The sequence below is a fragment of the Alosa sapidissima genome, chromosome 4, assembly GCF_018492685.1.
Source record: "Alosa sapidissima isolate fAloSap1 chromosome 4, fAloSap1.pri, whole genome shotgun sequence".
NCBI lineage: Eukaryota > Metazoa > Chordata > Actinopteri > Clupeiformes > Clupeidae > Alosa > Alosa sapidissima.
The window spans coordinates 39,891,703-39,910,510 of NC_055960.1; the positions used below are offsets into that span (position 1 = coordinate 39,891,703).

General features: G+C 43.0%; 1 protein-coding gene across 1 annotated transcript in view; it reads left to right on the plus strand.

Moving 5' to 3' along the window:
- Positions 1 to 16,145, plus strand: part of LOC121707572 (caM kinase-like vesicle-associated protein) — an 88,884-nt gene extending 72,739 nt beyond the window's left edge. The window contains exons 11-12 of the mRNA XM_042090224.1: positions 15,377 to 15,505; positions 15,588 to 16,145. Coding sequence (XP_041946158.1) covers positions 15,377 to 15,505; positions 15,588 to 16,145 — 687 coding nt within the window. The remainder of the gene's footprint in view (positions 1 to 15,376; positions 15,506 to 15,587) is intronic.
- Positions 16,146 to 18,808: the final 2,663 nt, after the last annotated feature.

The window sequence follows — 18,808 nt, forward strand, 5'->3', positions numbered from 1 at the left end:
CCAAATGCGGTTATATCCACAGCCGGTGGATCAGGATGGTCTGCTGCTTTCCAAAGCAGCACCTGTAGATGGGCACGTTTTCCATGGAGGAGCAAGTTGTGTTCTGTAGGAGACAGTGTCTTCAGTGCTGGAGGAGCCGGGAGTGGGAGACCTCACTGCCAGGGATGAATTACTGCATGGGCCTACCGGGCCCGGCCCAGGGGCCCAAGGGGTCAGGGAGCCCTGAAGCCCAAGCCTTTGCATGAAATCATTGCCTCAATATCAACACATCAGGATGTAGGCTATGAATCTGATTTAATTTAGTATTGGCCATCCCCAAAATGCACCAGAATACAGGAAATCACATCAAACAAATGGGGGGTTTGGAAGGACCTCCAAACCCCCCTTCCACATATGCGACAATTAATGGGGGGCCCTTAATACATCTGGGCCCAGGGGCCTGAAAGTTCATAATCCGTCCATGCTCACCGCTAGGTGGAGGCCCAAGCAAAAGGATCCGAAGAGAACCCTTGTGGTACTAAAAAGCTTACAGAGGCCTTCAGTAGAAGCCGCAGGAGGAGACCAGCCGTCGCCTGGGCCTGGCTACGGGAGGAGTGCTTGCCTGAAGAGGGTTTTGATGCAGTGGCCACGGCAGAGAAGGACTTCACACGACTGCAGAGTGGTCTGAGGAAGCGGCCTTGGAAAATAAGGTAGTGACGCTGGCCTGGGCGCTGACTTCACAGAGAGAAGACCTTGAGCCCCTGCCCCCGCCGGACAGCTTTAGGCTGGAGTTGGCGGTGGCCCTGGCTGATGAGGTGGTGCCTTGAGGATGGTTGGCGGAGCCTGTTCGAGTCGGCCTGTTCGCCGGTACTCTTTAGAAAAATAAGGGGAAAAAAGTTTGTTGTGTGAAATCCGATGGCACGAGCCAGAGAGAAGGTCTAGGCCTTGGCGCGATCATGGCGGTGTGGAGTGGCCGGAGCAGCGGAGGACAGCTCTGCGACAAGGCAGCAGAGGAGAGACACCAACGTCTGTAGCTGTAGCTGTGCGTAGCGTGGTCCGGCTGCGATGGAACTGGAGTCTGCTGCCCCGAGACGACGGAGTGGAGCATCGGAGGTGCAGTGCCAGTTACGGTGCTCAGCGCCGGGGAGTCGGTGGCAGTGGAGGCCCCGCCAGGTGTTGGAGGAAGGAACGTTGGGGTGGTGCACGCTGCGAAAGTGCGACCTGAGGGCGTTCTCTGAAGGGAGCTGGGGACGAGAGGCGACAGACCAGGTAACTGCTAGCACGCCCCGCATTGGGCCGCTGGTGGTTGTGGTTCCGCAGGGTGAGTAGGGCTCTTGCGGTGTGTGCACCCCACCTGCTGTGTGGCAGTGCCAGAGACTAATTGCTAGACTGAATGTGGGAACGCCTACGCCGAGGATGGCAATGGCTTGTTGGGGGAGCTGTGCAACGCCAGCGTGCTGGACTGTGCTTGAGATTTCCACGATATTTTGCGCTGGGGATTCTGGGAGAACTGAATGATCATCTCAATACCAATGTTTCCCAAAAGGCTTGTCCCAAGGAGAACAGTATTACCTTAAACACACATGAGGAAACTGAACAGTCCATTCAGTAGACTAGGATAAGCTAGCCAGCAACCAGACAGCTGAATGTGGTAGAGTTGTAATAGAAATAGTAGGCCTAAGCTATAGGCTAATCTGCATAAAGTGTGCTGTCATAAATATCAGACATTCAGTATTCTCTCTTTTTATATCAGGATATAAAATAATACAGATATATTACATTGTAATCCTCTGGTACTCTAAGGTAGGCTATTGAAATGTCTAGCCTCCCCCTCCAAAAAAAGAAAAATCGAGGTTCGTATCAAACCGTGGGTCAAAAATCGTGATACGAATCGAAATGTTAGGTTGGTGTATCGTTACAGCCCTACTGTATATCGCTACAGCCCTATCCTCCAAAAATCTGTCTAAATTGGACCAAAAAACTCAGCAAAATCAGCTTAATGAGAGTAAAATGTGACCAAACCAAGTTTAAATAGTGATTTTGAATCTTGAAAATGTCAGATATGGACTCAGCATCTCCAGTAACCCCTAAAAACATACTAACATTGTCCATTTTGGCCAAGCAGCTCTTATAATATGATCAATATAGGCTATTATGCTAATGTATGCTAATTAGCTCAATTACACGAATTGCCCAACATATGCAAATTAGCATCCGGCAGTTTCTGCATGCTGGGAACCCATACTATATATTTCCATCATAAAACTTTGGTGTACTCAACATTTCCGGGTCCACAATGGGGCTCTATGGGCTGTCCACTGGACTAGTGTGCATCGTCTCCTTGGTTGCGCAGCAGAGCGGTGGCTTGTCAGCCATGTTGTGACATACTGCCTTGGTTCAAAAAGTGGGAAAGGAGGCCCATTGATGCTGATCATCATCACGTTACTAACGTTTGACAGCAACAGTGTAGATCTCTTGTCTGTACATATATTGTTCATGAGGCTGAAGCCCCGTTCACATTCAGCAGTACTGCAAGGGATGGTCTGCATGCAGCGTATGAGTGGCATTAGGCTTTCAGGCTCTCTTTCTGGATTCTCAAGGAAATCTCTAATGCCATTAACAGCTTGCTCTTCACCAAGCTTGAACGCTGCAGAGCCGCTTCACTTGGGCCTCACCATGGCGTATGCCAGGGCTGGAGGGCCAGGTGCTTTACTTGGGCCTCACCATGGCGTATGCCAGGGCTGGAGGGCCTGGTGCTTTTATCAAGGACACTGAGGTCATTCAGTATTTCGGAATCAAAAGACAGGCGTTTCTCAAAGTTATTTATGAGGCTTTGGAGAAATTGTTTAGAATTAATTGCTTGTATCTTGGGATTTGACTCCAAAGGTACTGACCCAAAGTGTCCCGAAGCCTGGGCCGTCAGTGCCTTCTCCAACTTCTCTCCTGGAGAATCTTTGAAAGATGCCAGGACTCTTATTGTACGTTTTCAGGAGCTGCTCTGCTCTCAAAAGTGTGATGGAATGGGCCTGCATTTGCAGAGACAGGTTTGAAAGTTCCAAAAGTGCATCATACATGAGTCCGAGGTCACTCAGGAATTCCTTGCTTTGCATTCGACGAGCAAGGCCTCTATAAGTTTGTCTTTCTTTGCTTGTTCTTGCCAGATCAGCTGCAGCATTTTCAAAATGTTTATTAAGTGCTTCATAAGATCTCCACACAGCCTTTACGGAGCGGAAACTGCTGGCTACCCATCGTGTACTTAAAACTCTGCCTATTTTTAACACTTCTGAGCCCACTTCTTGGGCTGCTTCCAGTAGCTCCCGTGAATTTTTATTGGATTGGTTGTAGAGAGTGTACATTTTGTCCAGAAATATTTTGAAGTAGTTGACTGCCTGAACTTCTTCTACGGCATCGTTTACAGCCAGTTCCAAGTGGTGGTTCATGCAGTGCCATGTAAAGAGGTTAGGGTACCTTGCTGTCAGCCTGGTTGCCACACCAGAGTTTTTGCCTAGCATGACACTGGCTCCATCAGAAACAAAGGAGACCCAATTTTTTTGAAGCCAGTCTTCAGTGAAGCCTGCGGTGTTTAAACAGTTCAGTAAAGCTTCCTGTGAATGGACTAGCAGTACCCTGGGTGCGGGTGAGGCAAGGCTGGACACTTGGAGGTGGAAGGAGGCTCACGAGGCAAGATGTACAAAAATAGGCTGTGGTTTATTCTTAAAAAGGTGCAGTTCCATGAATACCCACACGGGGTGAAATGCCAAATGTAGTCCCAAAATTATATGAAAATTCCAAAATAATCCAAAAATAACCAAAGATGCAAATTAAGGTAAATGTCCAACAAAAATACTGGGCTATTAGCCATTAGCTTGTAGCTTCCGGTTTGGCACAAGCAAAAACAACCATATCTTTTAGCCAGTCAAAAAAAGTCAGCAGAGCATTGTACTTACAGCACACCAGCATTTAGCTCTCACCCCAACGCTCCCCCGAACAGAAATGAGGCTCCCTTTAACAATGAGTGGAAAATGAGACATGGCAGTGGGGCCCTCACTACGTGTCAAAGATGGTATGTAAATTACTTTGTGGCAGAAGGGAGAAATGATAAATGAGTGAGTTTTACTGTCGCGGAGCCCTGTGCGTGAAAACGCCAAAATGCGCGGCTGTTGCAATGGCGCCGCCCAGACAAACATTTCCCCACTTACCCCCCACAAGTCCACAAACTTTTCCCCAGTCCTGGCATGTTGCCCAAGTTCCCAACAAACATACAAACATTGTCCACAAGCATTACATTGTCTATCAAAGTCCTGGTGTGTTTCGTACGTGTGTGTGTGTGAGTGTGTCTGCGAGTGTGAGTAAATATGAAGATGAATACGAACTCCGTAACCTCGCAAAACGCTACTCTATCAAGAGTTCACAGCGTGGCAGTGAGGAGGGGGGAGATCACCCTAGTTCAGTCATTCCAACTATATTAAACTTCATCTACCTAGCAAATAATTTAACCTTTTAAACTATCCACCTATTTAACTGTTCAGTCATTCCAACTATATTAAACTTCATCTACCTAGCAACCAATATAGTTTGTTTTTACTCTGTATGATATTTTACATCATATTTTTTGCATTTTCATGTACTGTATTTCCTTCAGGAAATGCTTTTCTAGTTCTTATGTTTCTTCTTCTAACGCAGTTAATGCAGCTTCAACCGTTTAACGTAGAAACTTCATTCAAACTATGTTACGTAGGTCTTACTAAGGACATGTGGGCTTTGTATTTTTCATCTTTGTAACTTTTATACTTTTTAAAGTATTAATTAAAAACTATTCAAAATTTCCCCATAGACTTAACATGGGGCTGATGACATCATAATAGAGCACTTAAGCAATTAGAATCCTAGGCCAGGTGTTCCGGCCACCTGGATCAACTGTCAGTTTCTCAGGCTTTAAGCATACAGTCTCATTCTCTTAATACGACTACACATCTTGTTCAACTGTTTCCTCTGTCCACAACATAATTTAACAATTTAAACTATCCACCTATTTAACTGTTCAGTCATTCCAACTATATTAAACCTCATTTACCTAGCAAATCATTTAACCATTTAAACTATCCACCTATTTAACTGTTCCAACTATTAAACCTCATCTAGGCCTACCTCGCAAATAATTTAACCTTTTAAACCATCCACCTATTTAACTGTTCAGTCATTCCAACTATATTAAACCTCATCTACCTAGTTCAGTCATTCCAACTATATTAAACATCATCTACCTAGCAAATAATTTAACCTTTTAAACTATCCACCTATTTAACTGTTCAGTCATTCCAACTATATTAAACCTCATCTACCTAGTTCAGTCATTCCAACTATATTAAACCTCATCTACCTAGGAAATAATTTAACCTTTTAAACCATCCACCTATTTAACTGTTCAGTCATTCCAACTATATTAAACCTCATCTACCTAGTTCAGTCATTCCAACTGTATTAAACATCATCTACCTAGTTCAGTCATTCCAACTACATTAAACCTAATCTACCTAATAAATAATTTAACCTTTTAAACTATCCACCTATTTAACTGTTCAGTCATTCCAACAATATTAAACATCATCTACCTAGTTCAGTCATTCCAACTACATTAAACCTAATCTACCTAGTAAATAATTTAACCTTTTATATTAATTAAAACTATTAATTAAAAACTATTAAACATTTCCCCATAGACTTAACATTGGCGATAATGGCATCACAATAGGGCATTTAGAATCCTATGCCAAGTGTTCCGGCCAGAACCATATGGTTCCGGCCACCTCCAGCAACTGTCTGTCTCAGGCTTTAAGCACACAATCTGGCTCTCTTAAGACTACAGATCCTGTTCAACTGTTTCCTCTGCCCACAACTGTTTCAAAGTCTCCACTACAATAATTCCCTGTTAAATAATTTAACCATTTAAACTATCCAACTATTTAACTGTTCAACTATTCCAACTGTCAGTTATCATCAACTATGCCTCTAGCCTACTATATTAAACCACCACCTACCTAGCAACCAATTTAGCAACCATTGAAATTAAGCATCTATGTCAGTTTCCATAGCAACCAAGATGATTATACTAGCAAACCACTGTAGTAACTCCTTTATTTCTGATAGTAGCCACCATGAACACCCTAGCAACAACCTAGCAACGACTTCAAGTACCCTAGCAACAGCCTAGCAACTACATTCACAGTTAAAACCTAGCAACCAACATCATTAACCTAGCAACCAGCATAGCAACCACCATAACTACTCTAGCAACAGTCAGTTGTCATCAACTTTGACTCCAGTCAACTGTTTCCTCTCCCCACAACTGTTTCAAAATAAAAGTCTTCACTGCTATAATCCCCTATGAAATTATTTAACCATTTAAACTATCCAACGTTTTAACTGTTCAACTATTCCAACTGTCAGTTGTCATCAACTATGACTCCCGTCAACTGTTTCCTCTGCCCAAAGCTGTTTCAAAATAAAAGTCCTCACTACAATAATTCCCTATGAAATATTTGAACCATTTAAACTATCCAACTATTTAACTGTTCAGCCAATCCAATTGTCAGTTGTCATCAGCTATGACTCCCGCCAATTGTGTCCTCTGCCCACAACTGCAGCCTGGGCTTTTCAGTCAACTAGTGTGATGAACTCCCAATCTACATTCAACTTTTAAACTGTCTACTTTTAAACTATCAACTTTTATTAAGCTGTGCAACCACCATGTCTGTCCTAGCGTCATTTTCATGCACTCGCATTTACGTTTTAAAATGAATTATATGGTGCAGCCTCTGAAGAATTATTCTTGCGAGTAGGCCTAGCATATTTTAACGTGCGGTTTTTGATTGTCATTATTACGCGATCACGTTCATTTTGAGAGCACTGATATACACTAGCCCATGTTTACATTTACAGGTCATTTGCGTTCCACCTGTCATATGTGCCCCTCATTTGTACTGGGTTGATGCCACCGAAAAATCTCACAGGCATACTTTACGTATAATTTCTGGCTATGCCCCTAAAGTAGCTTATTTATTTTGTTTGTTTTAATTAGCCTAGTTGCCTGCTGTAGTTTTAGTGGTCACCTTGCTATTTTAAAGTTGTATCAGGTAGCTTAGTTGACTTTACATTCTCCTATGTGGGCCTAACACAGGGGTGGGCGAACTGCGGCCCTTTTTTTCCTGCGATAGAGACGACGTTGGTTAGCTTTACTGCAAACTGCTTTTGACTCTCCTTAGAGAACGTTTACAATGTCAATGTCAAAACATCATGTTAAATAGAGATAACATCATGTTAAACTAAGTTAACTCTTAGTTATCTCCTTTGCAGCAGATCTAACGTGAACATGCGATCCATTTAATTGGGAACGCGTTTGCACTCACGAGAGGGAGAGAGAGCCGCAGGTTCCAGCTGGCTTGTCATTGTTGATAATTGATATCTCCTTCTTATAAGAAACTTTTAAAAGGAAATCTTGAAGGCAGCAGTAGTTCCCACTACTGACCATTTAAAAAGTGTGAGAGGGCCATACCGTAGCAGGCAGAAGATCATTGAGAAATAAACGTGAATTAAAGCGACAGTGCACAATTTATACATTTGTTAAACAGCATAAAATTAGCAGTATTTTTAAGCAATTAATATTTTTTAAAAGAAATATTTTGTCATACTAAATTATAGGCTATACATTTTTTTTTATGTGTGTGTCGTGGGGGGGGAGTGGCCCTTGAGCCAAAAAGTTTGCCCACCCCTGGCCTAACACTTCAGCCGTTTGGAACAGAAGAACACACCAGAATAGGCCTGTTTAGTAGGCCTAAACAGGATTTGATGGCCGCATTCCTACACTTATAAAATGCAATTCAATGCGGAAGTAATCTGTTGTTGCACACATTGAAGGAGCGCAGCCTCCTCAGGAAGTACAGCCTGCTCTGCCCTTTCTTGTAGAGTGCGTCAGTGTTGGCTGACCAGTCCAGTTTATTGTCCAGGTGGAGACCCAGGTACTTGTAGGTGCTTACCACCTCGACATTCACCCCATCAATGGAGACTGGTAGCAGAGTGGGCTTAGATGTGCGGAAATCCACCACCATCTCCTTGGTCTTTAAAGTGTTTAGTTGGAGATGATTGAGTTTGCACCATTGCACAAAGTCCTCCACCAGGCTCCTATACTCCTCCTCCTGCCCGTTCCTGATACACCCCACAATTGCAGTGTCGTCAGAAAACTGCATGTGGCATGACTCAGTGTTGTAGCGGAAGTCAGATGTGTACAAACTGAACAGGACTGGAGAGAGCACAGTTTCCTGTGGCGCTCCGGTACTGCTGATCACAGTGTCAGAGAGACAGTTCTTTAGTCTGACGAACTGATGAGGGGACACAGCCAGAATACATGGGCGTGGTCTACCATGCTTTCTCCACATTCCCTCCAGCACCCCAACTGAGTGTCTGTTTGTTTACCTTTTTGTTTAGGGGTGATAAAGAAGCGTATCAAAATTTTCCAGCAAAAGTCTCTCCAGACAAATGAGTTAGCAGTAGAGGACTGTGTTTTCCAAGCGTTCATCCACATGTCCTCTGTTATTTCAATGTCCAGTTCAGTTACAGTTTGCTTATCAGTCCTTTACTGTTCCTGCAGTTATAGGCATCAACAAACAGCTGAACAACAGTTAACAGTTCCCTCTGGTTAGAATCCGAAAGTAATCAGAGAGTTGTAAATACCTACATAGAAATCCTGTTTACTCAGCCCATAGGCCTGACATAGATGTTCAAAGCTATGAAGTGCCCTGTTTACTCAGCCCATAGGCCTGACATAGATGTTCAAAGCTATGAAGTGCCCTGTTTACTCAGCCCATAGGCCTGACATAGGTGTTCAAAGCTATGAAGTGCCCTGTTTACTCAGCCCATAAGCCTGACATACTGTAGATGTTCAAAGCTATGAAGTGCCCTGTTTACTCAGCCCATAAGCCTGACATAGATGTTCAAAGCTATGAAGTGCCCTGTTTACTCAGCCCATAAGCCTGACATAGATGTTCAAAGCTATGAAGTGCCCTGTTTTTAACTATTGTGCATAGAGATGTAATGCCATGATAGACCCATTGTCTATATCTGAGGTCATATAATGACGGCTTGTAGTCAGGGTCGTATGCAGGCCACCTGAGTAATTTCACTTCTCTCTGGAGCTGAGAGCGATGAACTACTTCAGCCCATATCTTCAATGATAAGTTCACCCATTGGCTCTCTGTCTGTAATCTTTCCTTATCACTGTCAATACAACCTATTAATGATTGTATCGGGTCAAAGATGTCTCTGTATCTTTCCATTTGGCCTCATAAGTGGCCTTAGCTGAGCTGATATATAATAATCCTTTAACTCATTGAGTGCCAAAAACTTAATATTATGTTTTTCCTTCCCATGCGTTGAGTGCCAAAAACGTAATATTACATTTTCAGCTTTTTTTTTTAATTACTAAACTAGACATTCTAACACACCTTATATGTGATTTTGGGAACTCTGTGATGAATGGAAATGAAATATATAACGATCGAAAACTCATGAAAACGTACAATCTGGACATTTTATCATAACTCGGTTGCCGCTTTGGGTCGAATCAGTGACGCATGCACGTCAGGTCAAAACCAGGCCATTTTCGTGGGTCTATCACTAGGTGGCAGTCTCGCTGATCACTTTCCGGAAAGTTTACACAAGTAAGTAACAGGCAACACTTCATATTTCATGAAAGACGTTATATCTCCATTTCTAGAAAAAAACAGCGATTTTGATGAAAACTAGCCACTGTTTAGCTTGGGATTTCTCAGGAACAGAGGCGTGTAGAAATACACGGTTTGCACCCACCGAGAGCTTAAAGTCTCACCTTTTAATCGAGCCATTGAACAATGGTCTAGATTGCTGGCACTCTAGGACAAAGCTCCCGAAAACAATTCAATGAGTTAAGGATGGGAGAGCCATACCCCCCTCTTCCTTTGGTAACTGAAGTGTGGAAAATTTTACTCTTGGCCTCTTATTGTTCCATATGAATAGTGAGATGTGCCTATTCCATTCTCTGAATTGTTTTGGGGGAATGTCTATAGGAAGTGACAAAAAAGATATAGTAATCTGGGCAGGATGTTCATCTTGACTGATCTAATTCTATCACCAAAATCAAGGAGACTCCATTTATCAAGGTCATCATATATTTTTTGTTTACCCAGTTGTAATTAGATTTGAATAACTGGGACTGATCTTTAGTCAAATATATTCCTAAGTATTTGATTTGGGTAGAGTACCAATTGAACTTATATTTTGTAGTAAATTCCTGTGTGGGAGTGAAATTAAATGTCATAACCTGGGTTTTATTAACATTAAGGACATATCCTGAGTATTTACCATATGTTTCAAGCATATCCATTAAAACTGGGAGGCCAGTGGCTGGGTCAGTCAGTGTGACAAATACATCATCGGCATACAGGCTTACTTTATATTCCTCACCTCCAATGAAAATACCTTTCAGTTTTGCCTCCTGTCTTATTGCCTGGGCCAGGGGCTCAATAAAGAGGTTGAAGAGGCTGGGGCTGGCAGGGCAGCCCTGTCTACATCCTCACTTCAAACTAATGGGATCTGAGAGGCTGCTATTGGGGAGGAGTAAAGTGCATGAAGACCATTTATACATTTATTCCCAAAGCCAAATCTTTTCATTACTGCATAAAGAAACTCCCATCCAACTGAGTCGAAAGCTTTTTCCGCATCCAGACTTAGGATAATGGCCCTGGATTGTTCTTTGTTAATGTTTTCAATAATATGGAGAGATCTCCTGATGTTATCCTGTGTTTGTCTATTCCTAATGAATCCTGTTTGGTCCTCATCTATTAACTGATGCATTGCGGTTTCCATTTAAGTGAAGTCATTTAAGTTCCATCCGGTTAAGATTGTAGCATAAAGCTTATAGTCTGCATTTAATACACTGATTGGTCTATATGATTTGCAATCCATCCTGTCCTTCCCTTCCTTGGGCATAACAGATATGAACACCTCTCTCCAAGATGGCGGAGGAGATCCCTCCTCTAGTATATAATTAAAGCAGATTTCCAGAAGAGGTACTAAATGTTCCCTCATGGTTTTGTACTATTCTGGAGGAAATCTGTCTATGGGTAGCGGTCTATTAGGGCAGCCGTGGCCTACTGGTTAGCGCTTCGGACTTGTAACCGGAGGGTTGTCGGTTCAAACCCCGACCAGTAGGCACAGCTGAAGTGCCCTTGAGCAAGGCACCTAACCCCTCACTGCTTCCCGAGCGCCGCTGTTGTTGCAGGCAGCTCACTGTGCCGGGATTAGTGTGTGCTTCACCTCACTGTGTGTTCACTGTGTGCCGTGTTCACTAATTCACGGATTGGGATAAATGCAGAGACCAAATTTCCCTCACGGGATCAAAAGAGTATATATACTTATACTTATGCCCGGTGACTTATTATTATTCAGACTTGAAATAGCTTTGTTTATCTCCTCCTTTGTTATAGGCAGACTTAGTTTTTCATTGATTTGTGTGCCAATATTAGGAAGGTCTAATGAATCTAGAAATTCAGTTATTGTCTGTCTGGTCCCTTTTGGAGTATAGAGAAGTGTAGTATTTCTCAAAGGCTTTTTGTATGTCGTCTAGATTTTTAACAGTCTTGTTTGTGACAGGGTCTTTTATACTATGAATTGTATTTTCTGCTTGTTGCTTTCTGAGTTTCCAAGCTAGTAGTTTTGCTGCTTTGGGACCAGCCTCACAGTATCTTTGTTTCAAAAGTTTTTCTCCACCTCCTCACTAAGTAGTTATGTCTAAGTCTGTGTCCTGCTTAGTCATTCTTATTTGATGAATAATGACAGGGTCTTTATTGGCTATGTGTATCTGTTCAAGATCTTTTAATTTTTCTTCTAGATTTTATAGTTGTTGTGCTTTTGTCTTCTTTGATAAGGCTGTCCAGGCTATGATCTTACCCCTCAAGACAGCCTTAGACGCATCCCATAGTATACTAGGGTTTACTGTCCCATTATCATTTTCTTGACGGTATATACCTAATTCTCTTTCCATTGCTGACACAAAAGTGATATCATTTAACATTCCAGAGTTTAACCTCCAGAGTGTTATGCGCCTTCTGCCTTCCAAATGCATAGTTAGATGAACTCCTGCATGGTCAGAGAGAACCCTCTGGCCTATTTTGCAATCTTTGATTCTATGCAGGTCCTCGTTATACATAAAGACATAGTCTAGTCTTGATTGAGTTGCATGTCTCACTGAGTAGAAGGTGTACCTATGTTCTGAGCCATGCACTGTTCTCCACACATCATTCAGTCCCAGTTCTCTTAAGGCCTTATTGATTAGTTTTTCGGTATGGTTCCTTTTCCTATTTGTATTGGTTGTGTCTAAAGAAGGATTGAGGATCACGTTGAAATCACCAGCACAAATCAATGTTCCATATGTCTCTGATGTAATCAGACCAAACACTTTTTTTATAAAATGAAATCTCACTCCCTGGGGGGGGGGGGGGGGCATAGATTTTAAATAGAGTCACCTCTCTCTGATCTATTTTGCCCTTAACCAGAACAAACCTGCCTTCTTTGTCCCTTATTTCAGATATAAATTCAAATGGAGTTGAGTTTGAAATAAGTATTCCTACCCCCCTTTTCCTGCCGTTTTTGTATGATGAGAAAAAAGTATTTCTAAAACCCAGCTTTTTAAATTTTTCATGTTCGTCTCCTGACCTGGGTTTCCTGCAAAAACACTATATTTATCCTATCCCTTTTAACCTTGGCTATCATCTTACTGCGCTTTAAAGGGTTGTTAAGGCCATTTACATTCCATGATAATATAATATAATATTGATAATGCATTAACTTTACCATTGGTATCCTGTGATTGTACACTCCAAGACCTCAGACAAAAAGAAAAGAAAAGGGGGAACAGTAGGAACTATAGTATCACATATACATATATATACTATAGTATCATATAGTACAAGTCATTGAACAGAGTTTCCAACAAAAAAGGTGACATATCACCTTTAGCAAAGGGGAGGGGGCGGCCACTAGGCGGGGTCCCTCGGTAAGCTAACTCGAAAACAAAAAAGTTTTGTGGCAGTCTGTTGACGATGCATTGGTATCAGCAGTTCCAATATAATCACAAAAAGGACTATTTAGGCGAGACTTTCTCCTCCTCCTGAATCACCTCCCACGGCAGTAGTTTGGCCAGTGTTTCCTCTGTGAAAGCCTCCGCCTTCTCGCAAATGATCTCGCCCACGTCGAACCCCCGTCTTCTCAAACGAACCACCATTGAGCGTGGTGGAGCATTTGATAGTGAACTGGAGGAAACTAACCACCATTGAGCGTGGTGGAGCATTTGCGGATGGTTTCGCTGCAAGAGCACGGAGTGCTCGTTCTATCCACAGATCATTGCTCCGCTTCGGGTCAATATCCTCACTTAGTTGTGTCTTATCTCTTTCCCGACTGCCCATAGAGAAATCAGTATGTACGTACTGATGACGAAAATTAATAAAAGTATCATTTTTCTTCACTGAAACCCCGCAAAAACGTGTTTGTATGTCAATGAGTGTCTAAGCCAATCAAATAAATGGGTTTTCCTCGGATATGTGTTGAATTTTTGCTATTGGTTAGATTTTATATTTTGTAATTGGTTGTCAAGTGCCGATCGCAATATTTCAACATGGCGAGTAATGACAATCGACCGAGGTTCAGTGGTAGTAATGACACACTGTTCATCTGTTTTTAACAGTACATATGCCCATGTTGTCTAGTGATATGAAACTGTGTGGTGTGAGAGGGTAGGGGCCAAATCTGTAGTGTAACTCTGTGTGGGAGGTATCTGAATCTTCAGCAACATGGGAGGTATCTGAATTTTCAGCAACACTGACTCTGTTGGGTCATTTTAACTGTTCATCTGTTTTAACAGTCTAAACTGTGTTAACATGATTATTACACATTGACAAAAAAAAAAACATGATTATTAACCAAAATAATATGTATGAGATGAAATTGTAATTGATACAAATGTGATTGTATTGATATTGCAACTAATTTTGATAATAAAACTATATAATGGTTATTTAGGCTCGTCTGTATACATAATTTCAAAATTAGTTATTTGGAGTTCCTTTCACCCAATTGCTACCAAACTTGGTATTTATTTAGCCAACAGGTTAATGCAACTTTCTGCTATTTCACTTTTTTATAACATGCTGTGTTGAAGCTGTAGAGCTTCACAAACTCAAAAAATGTGCCCGGAATATGCACATTTTATGCTAATTTATGCTAAATAACATATATAAATAATACATAATTGTCATGTCAAACATATATTTGTGTAGCCTAACTATCTGGCTTCAAGAGAAAATGGATGGTTTCTTTGAGATATGCTTAGGTCACCCACAGCAGAATGAAATATCAAAGGAATCATTTTTGGCCTATTTTGTATCATGTTCACCACGAATTCCGTTGCAGAAGTACCCTCTGCCTCCTCTGGAATTCCATATATTCGGATGTTATTCCGTCTTGAGTGGCCTTCCATTTCAGTCACTTTGTCCTGCAATGCTCGCTGGTTAGTTAGCAACTGGGTGAGCGTACCCTTAACCCCAATGCTCGCTGGTTAGTTAGCAACTGGGTGAGCGTACCCTTAACCCCAATGCTCGCTGGTTAGTTAGCAACTGGGTGAGTGTACCCTTAACCCCAATGCTCGCTGGTTAGTTAGCAACTGGGTGAGTGTACCCTTAACCCCAATGCTCGCTGGTTAGTTAGCAACTGGGTGAGTGTACCCTTAACCCCAATGCTCGCTGGTTAGTTAGCAACTGGGTGAGTGTACCCTTAACCCCAATGCTCGCTGGTTAGTTAGCAACTGGGTGAGTGTACCCTTAACCCCAATGTCCCAGCACTCTGCATCTGCCATATTATGTTCTATCTCTCCAACCCGCTCGGCTTCCTCTTCAATCTGGCCTGACACATCTTGAAGTTTTCTGTGTATTTCTGAAGTGAATTCGTCCATTTGTTTTTTAATATCTTCTCTAAAGCACTTACTAAATTCCTGAAGGTCACTTTTAAGCTCGGCTCTGAGGGTTTCCATTCCTTTAGCTAAGACTTCGCTCACTGCTTCCCGAATTGTGTCCAAGCTTTTTCACCATGCGCTCCACCTTGCTTCAGTTTCTCGCCCTCTCATAGTCGTCTTTGCTTTCTTGAGTTTGTCCGCACTCATTCTTACAAATGTATTTGTAACAAAATATATGAATAATATAATATTGAGTGGGAAAAGTTAAGCAGATACCGGAGCTGAGAAATTATGCTGTCATGTTAACTCTCGCAACACCGGAAGTCCATGCGACTGATACTTTCTGATTTATGTGTCTGGCAGAAAGCAGTTCGGGTCACAACCATCATGAAGAGGCTGAGAGTTCCAGAGCAGAGTAATGTAACAGGAACCACAGCAGCAGGAGCCACAGCAGCAGCAGGAACCACAGCAGCAGGAACCACAGCAGCAGGAGCATCCGCAACAACAGGAGCCACAGCAGCAGCAGGAACCACAGCAGCAGGAACCACAGCAGCAGGAGCATCCGCAACAACAGGAGCCACAGCAGCAGGAGCCACAGCAGCAGGAACCACAGCAGCAGCAGGAACCACAGCAGCAGGAGCCACAGCAGCAGGAGCATCCGCAACAACAGGAGCCACAGCAGCAGCAGGAACCACAGCAGCAGGAGCCACAGCAGCAGGAGCATCCGCAACAACAGGAGCCACAGCAGCAGGAGCCACAGCAGCAGGAACATCCGCAACAACAGGAGCCACAGCAGCAGCAGGAACCACAGCAGCAGGAACCACAGCAACAGGAGCCACAGCAGCAGCAGGAACCACAGCAGCAGCAAGAACCACAGCAGCAGGAGCCACAGCAACAGGAACCACAGCAGCAGGAGGAACTGGAGGAGCAGCTGGACCAGAAGAAGCAGCAGGGACAGGACCAGGGGAAGCAGCAGGGACAGGAGCAGGAGAAGGAGCACTCAGCCAAGCCCCTGCTGCCCAGCACAGCCCCCTTCCTGAGATGGAGGCCTCAGGTACCTCCAGCAGTCCAACTGTTCCAGAGGAGTGTATTACTGCCCCGCCTCTGGTGGCAGGAGAAGAGGTGGGGTTAGCAGATGCCACACCCCCTGTGCCAGTCCTAGCTGAGCCTGTGGAGGAGGTGGAGGCGGAGTCACAATCCAATGGTGATGCCCCTGCCCTGCCCCACACCCCTCCGGCAGAGGATCCGTTTAACGTTTAAAGATCCAACCCCGATCTCCACTGAGGATCCCCATAACATTTAAAGATCCAGACTTGACTTCCTCAGAACAATAAGACTGTTCCAAGGAAAACAAGTTTTCAATACCCAATCATAACCCTAACCCAATCATTCAGATTCAGCAACCGCCACACTATCGGTGACTTTTTGATCACCACTTATTGTCCAACATATCATTTATTTATGTGCTTAAGACGCCTCCAGTCAACAGTCAATGTGCAACTGTCAATGCATGATACTACTATAAATACTACTACTATGATACTATAAATTCAGATTTATTCAGATATTAACATTCACACACAATTCCTGCACTTACACGTCACCCTGTCACACAGAGATGTGAACACACATCTGTGATGATCATGTTTCCCACACAGATTAGCATGACAATATCTAGAGTATGACTAAGTACCAAACCCCCTTATTAACATAATGCCTCTACCTCTGTCCTTACTCAGCTCTGCTGTAGGACAACACTGCATTCCCTGTGTGCCCATGTAGCCCTGACCTGTGTGCCCATGTAGGACACCACTGCATTCCCTGTGTGCCCATGTAGCCCTGACCTGTCCTTACCCAGGCTCATCTGCTCATGCGTCTTGGCCCTGCTGCACATTACTTTATGCTAATTGTTTAAAAGTCTTTAAGGTGAATATATCTGCTAACTGACTGATACAAGTGTGTTAACCCTGCAGGTGAATACATCTGCCAACTTGCTGATGTTATTGCGCTCTGAAGGTAAATTATGTGCTAACTCATTCATGCTAGTGCACTAACCCTGAAGATGATTATCTCTATATACGCTAATGCTAATACACACTAATGCTAGTAAGCTAACCCAGAAAGTGAATATCTCTGCTAACCCACCTATACTAGTATGCTAACCCTGCACGTTAACATATCAGCTAACTCACTAATCCTAGTTTGCTAACCTTGAACTTGAATATCTATGTTAAATCACTGATGCTAGTGCTCTCGAATAGCCCAGCTAACTCACTGATGCTAGTCCATTAACCCTGAGAGTGAATAGCTCTTTTAACACACTGATACTAACACACAATCTGGTGATGGCTAGCTCAGCTAACACACTGATGCTAATTTACTAACCTTGCCTTCTCAAATAAGATGTGCCTCAGCATGTACAGAGATTCAGGGTTGAAGAGGAGCCGAAAGACCCCATCACACAGTGTCCATTATCTGGCAGTTTTTATTTCATTGGTTAATGAACCTCAAAACCTTTGAATATAATTTTCTTATCATTGATGTCTATGAACTAAATATGCTTAGATATAAATATGGAACAGTTCTAAGCTTCAGGAATGCCTCTTTGGTTTGGTCAAACTTGCCCGAGTGTATGTAGAGTTGGCTTGGGTACCACATGGTGCAGATTGACTGGCTTTCAGTTCACCGCTCAGAAAGAGCCTTTAATGGTCTGGGACTGCTGCATTCTGGGACTAGTGCATTGTGAAGGTTCAGGAAAGACCTGTCTGGTTCAGTGTAAAAACCTGCTTGGTTCAGTGGAAAGACCTGCCTGGTTCAGTGGAAAGACCTGCCTGGTTCAGTGTAAAGTTTCTGGAAGGAGCAGTGTGGCTAAATGCAGTGTCAGGTGGCACTAGCACAACTAAGTTAAGTGTAAAGTTTCAGGTGAAGTGTAAAGTTTCCTAATGCAGCTTGGTTTAAGTTTCTAGAAAAAAAGTAGTGCGGTTTGGTGTAAAGTCTGTGTGCAGACAGACCTCAGTGCTTGTAAAGTTTGTAAAATAGGAACCTCTGGTTCGAAGAGCCGCATCCCTTGTAAAAAAACAGTGGTTCTCATCCTGGGGGTTACCAGATTGTGTAAAAAAACAAAAAAACTATTTAAATGTGCCACCAACTCATTCAAATGTCACTCAACAACCATAGGATGATATCAGATGTGCAGTGGTCTCTTACATTTTTCCAGAGCTGTATATATCTTCATTAAACCATCACTAAACATACATTTTGTATTATATTACCATTACTAACACTAACATATATAAAAGCATTGTTGTTCACAGTTGGCAGTCTGACCTTAGCTTAGCATCAACAGCATGAATTGGCAATGCAGGGCTAATAATGTTATGTTGTGGTACATAACTCTGTGGCTGTGTTGCTCTATTAGCTGGGTGCTGTTGTTTATGGTCCAAGACTAAAATGGAAGCCATAATTCTCTCTGTGAGCAGAACAGTACAGGAGGTATGTAGGTGCAAGGGTACAGGAGGTTTGCAGGGGGTATGTAGGTGCAAGGGTACAGGGGTATGTAGGTGCAAGGGGAAGTACAGGGGGAAGTACAGGGGGTATGTAGGTGCAAGGGGAAGTACAGGGGTATGTAGGTGCAAGGGTACAGGGGGTATGTAGGTGCAAGGGGAAGTACAGGGGTATGTAGGTGCAAGGTGGGGTGATTGTTCTGGGAGGTCACAATCACTGTCCTATAGCACAGTATAGACAGTGTATATATTATATACACACACACACACACCTAGGTTCTTCAAGATAGCT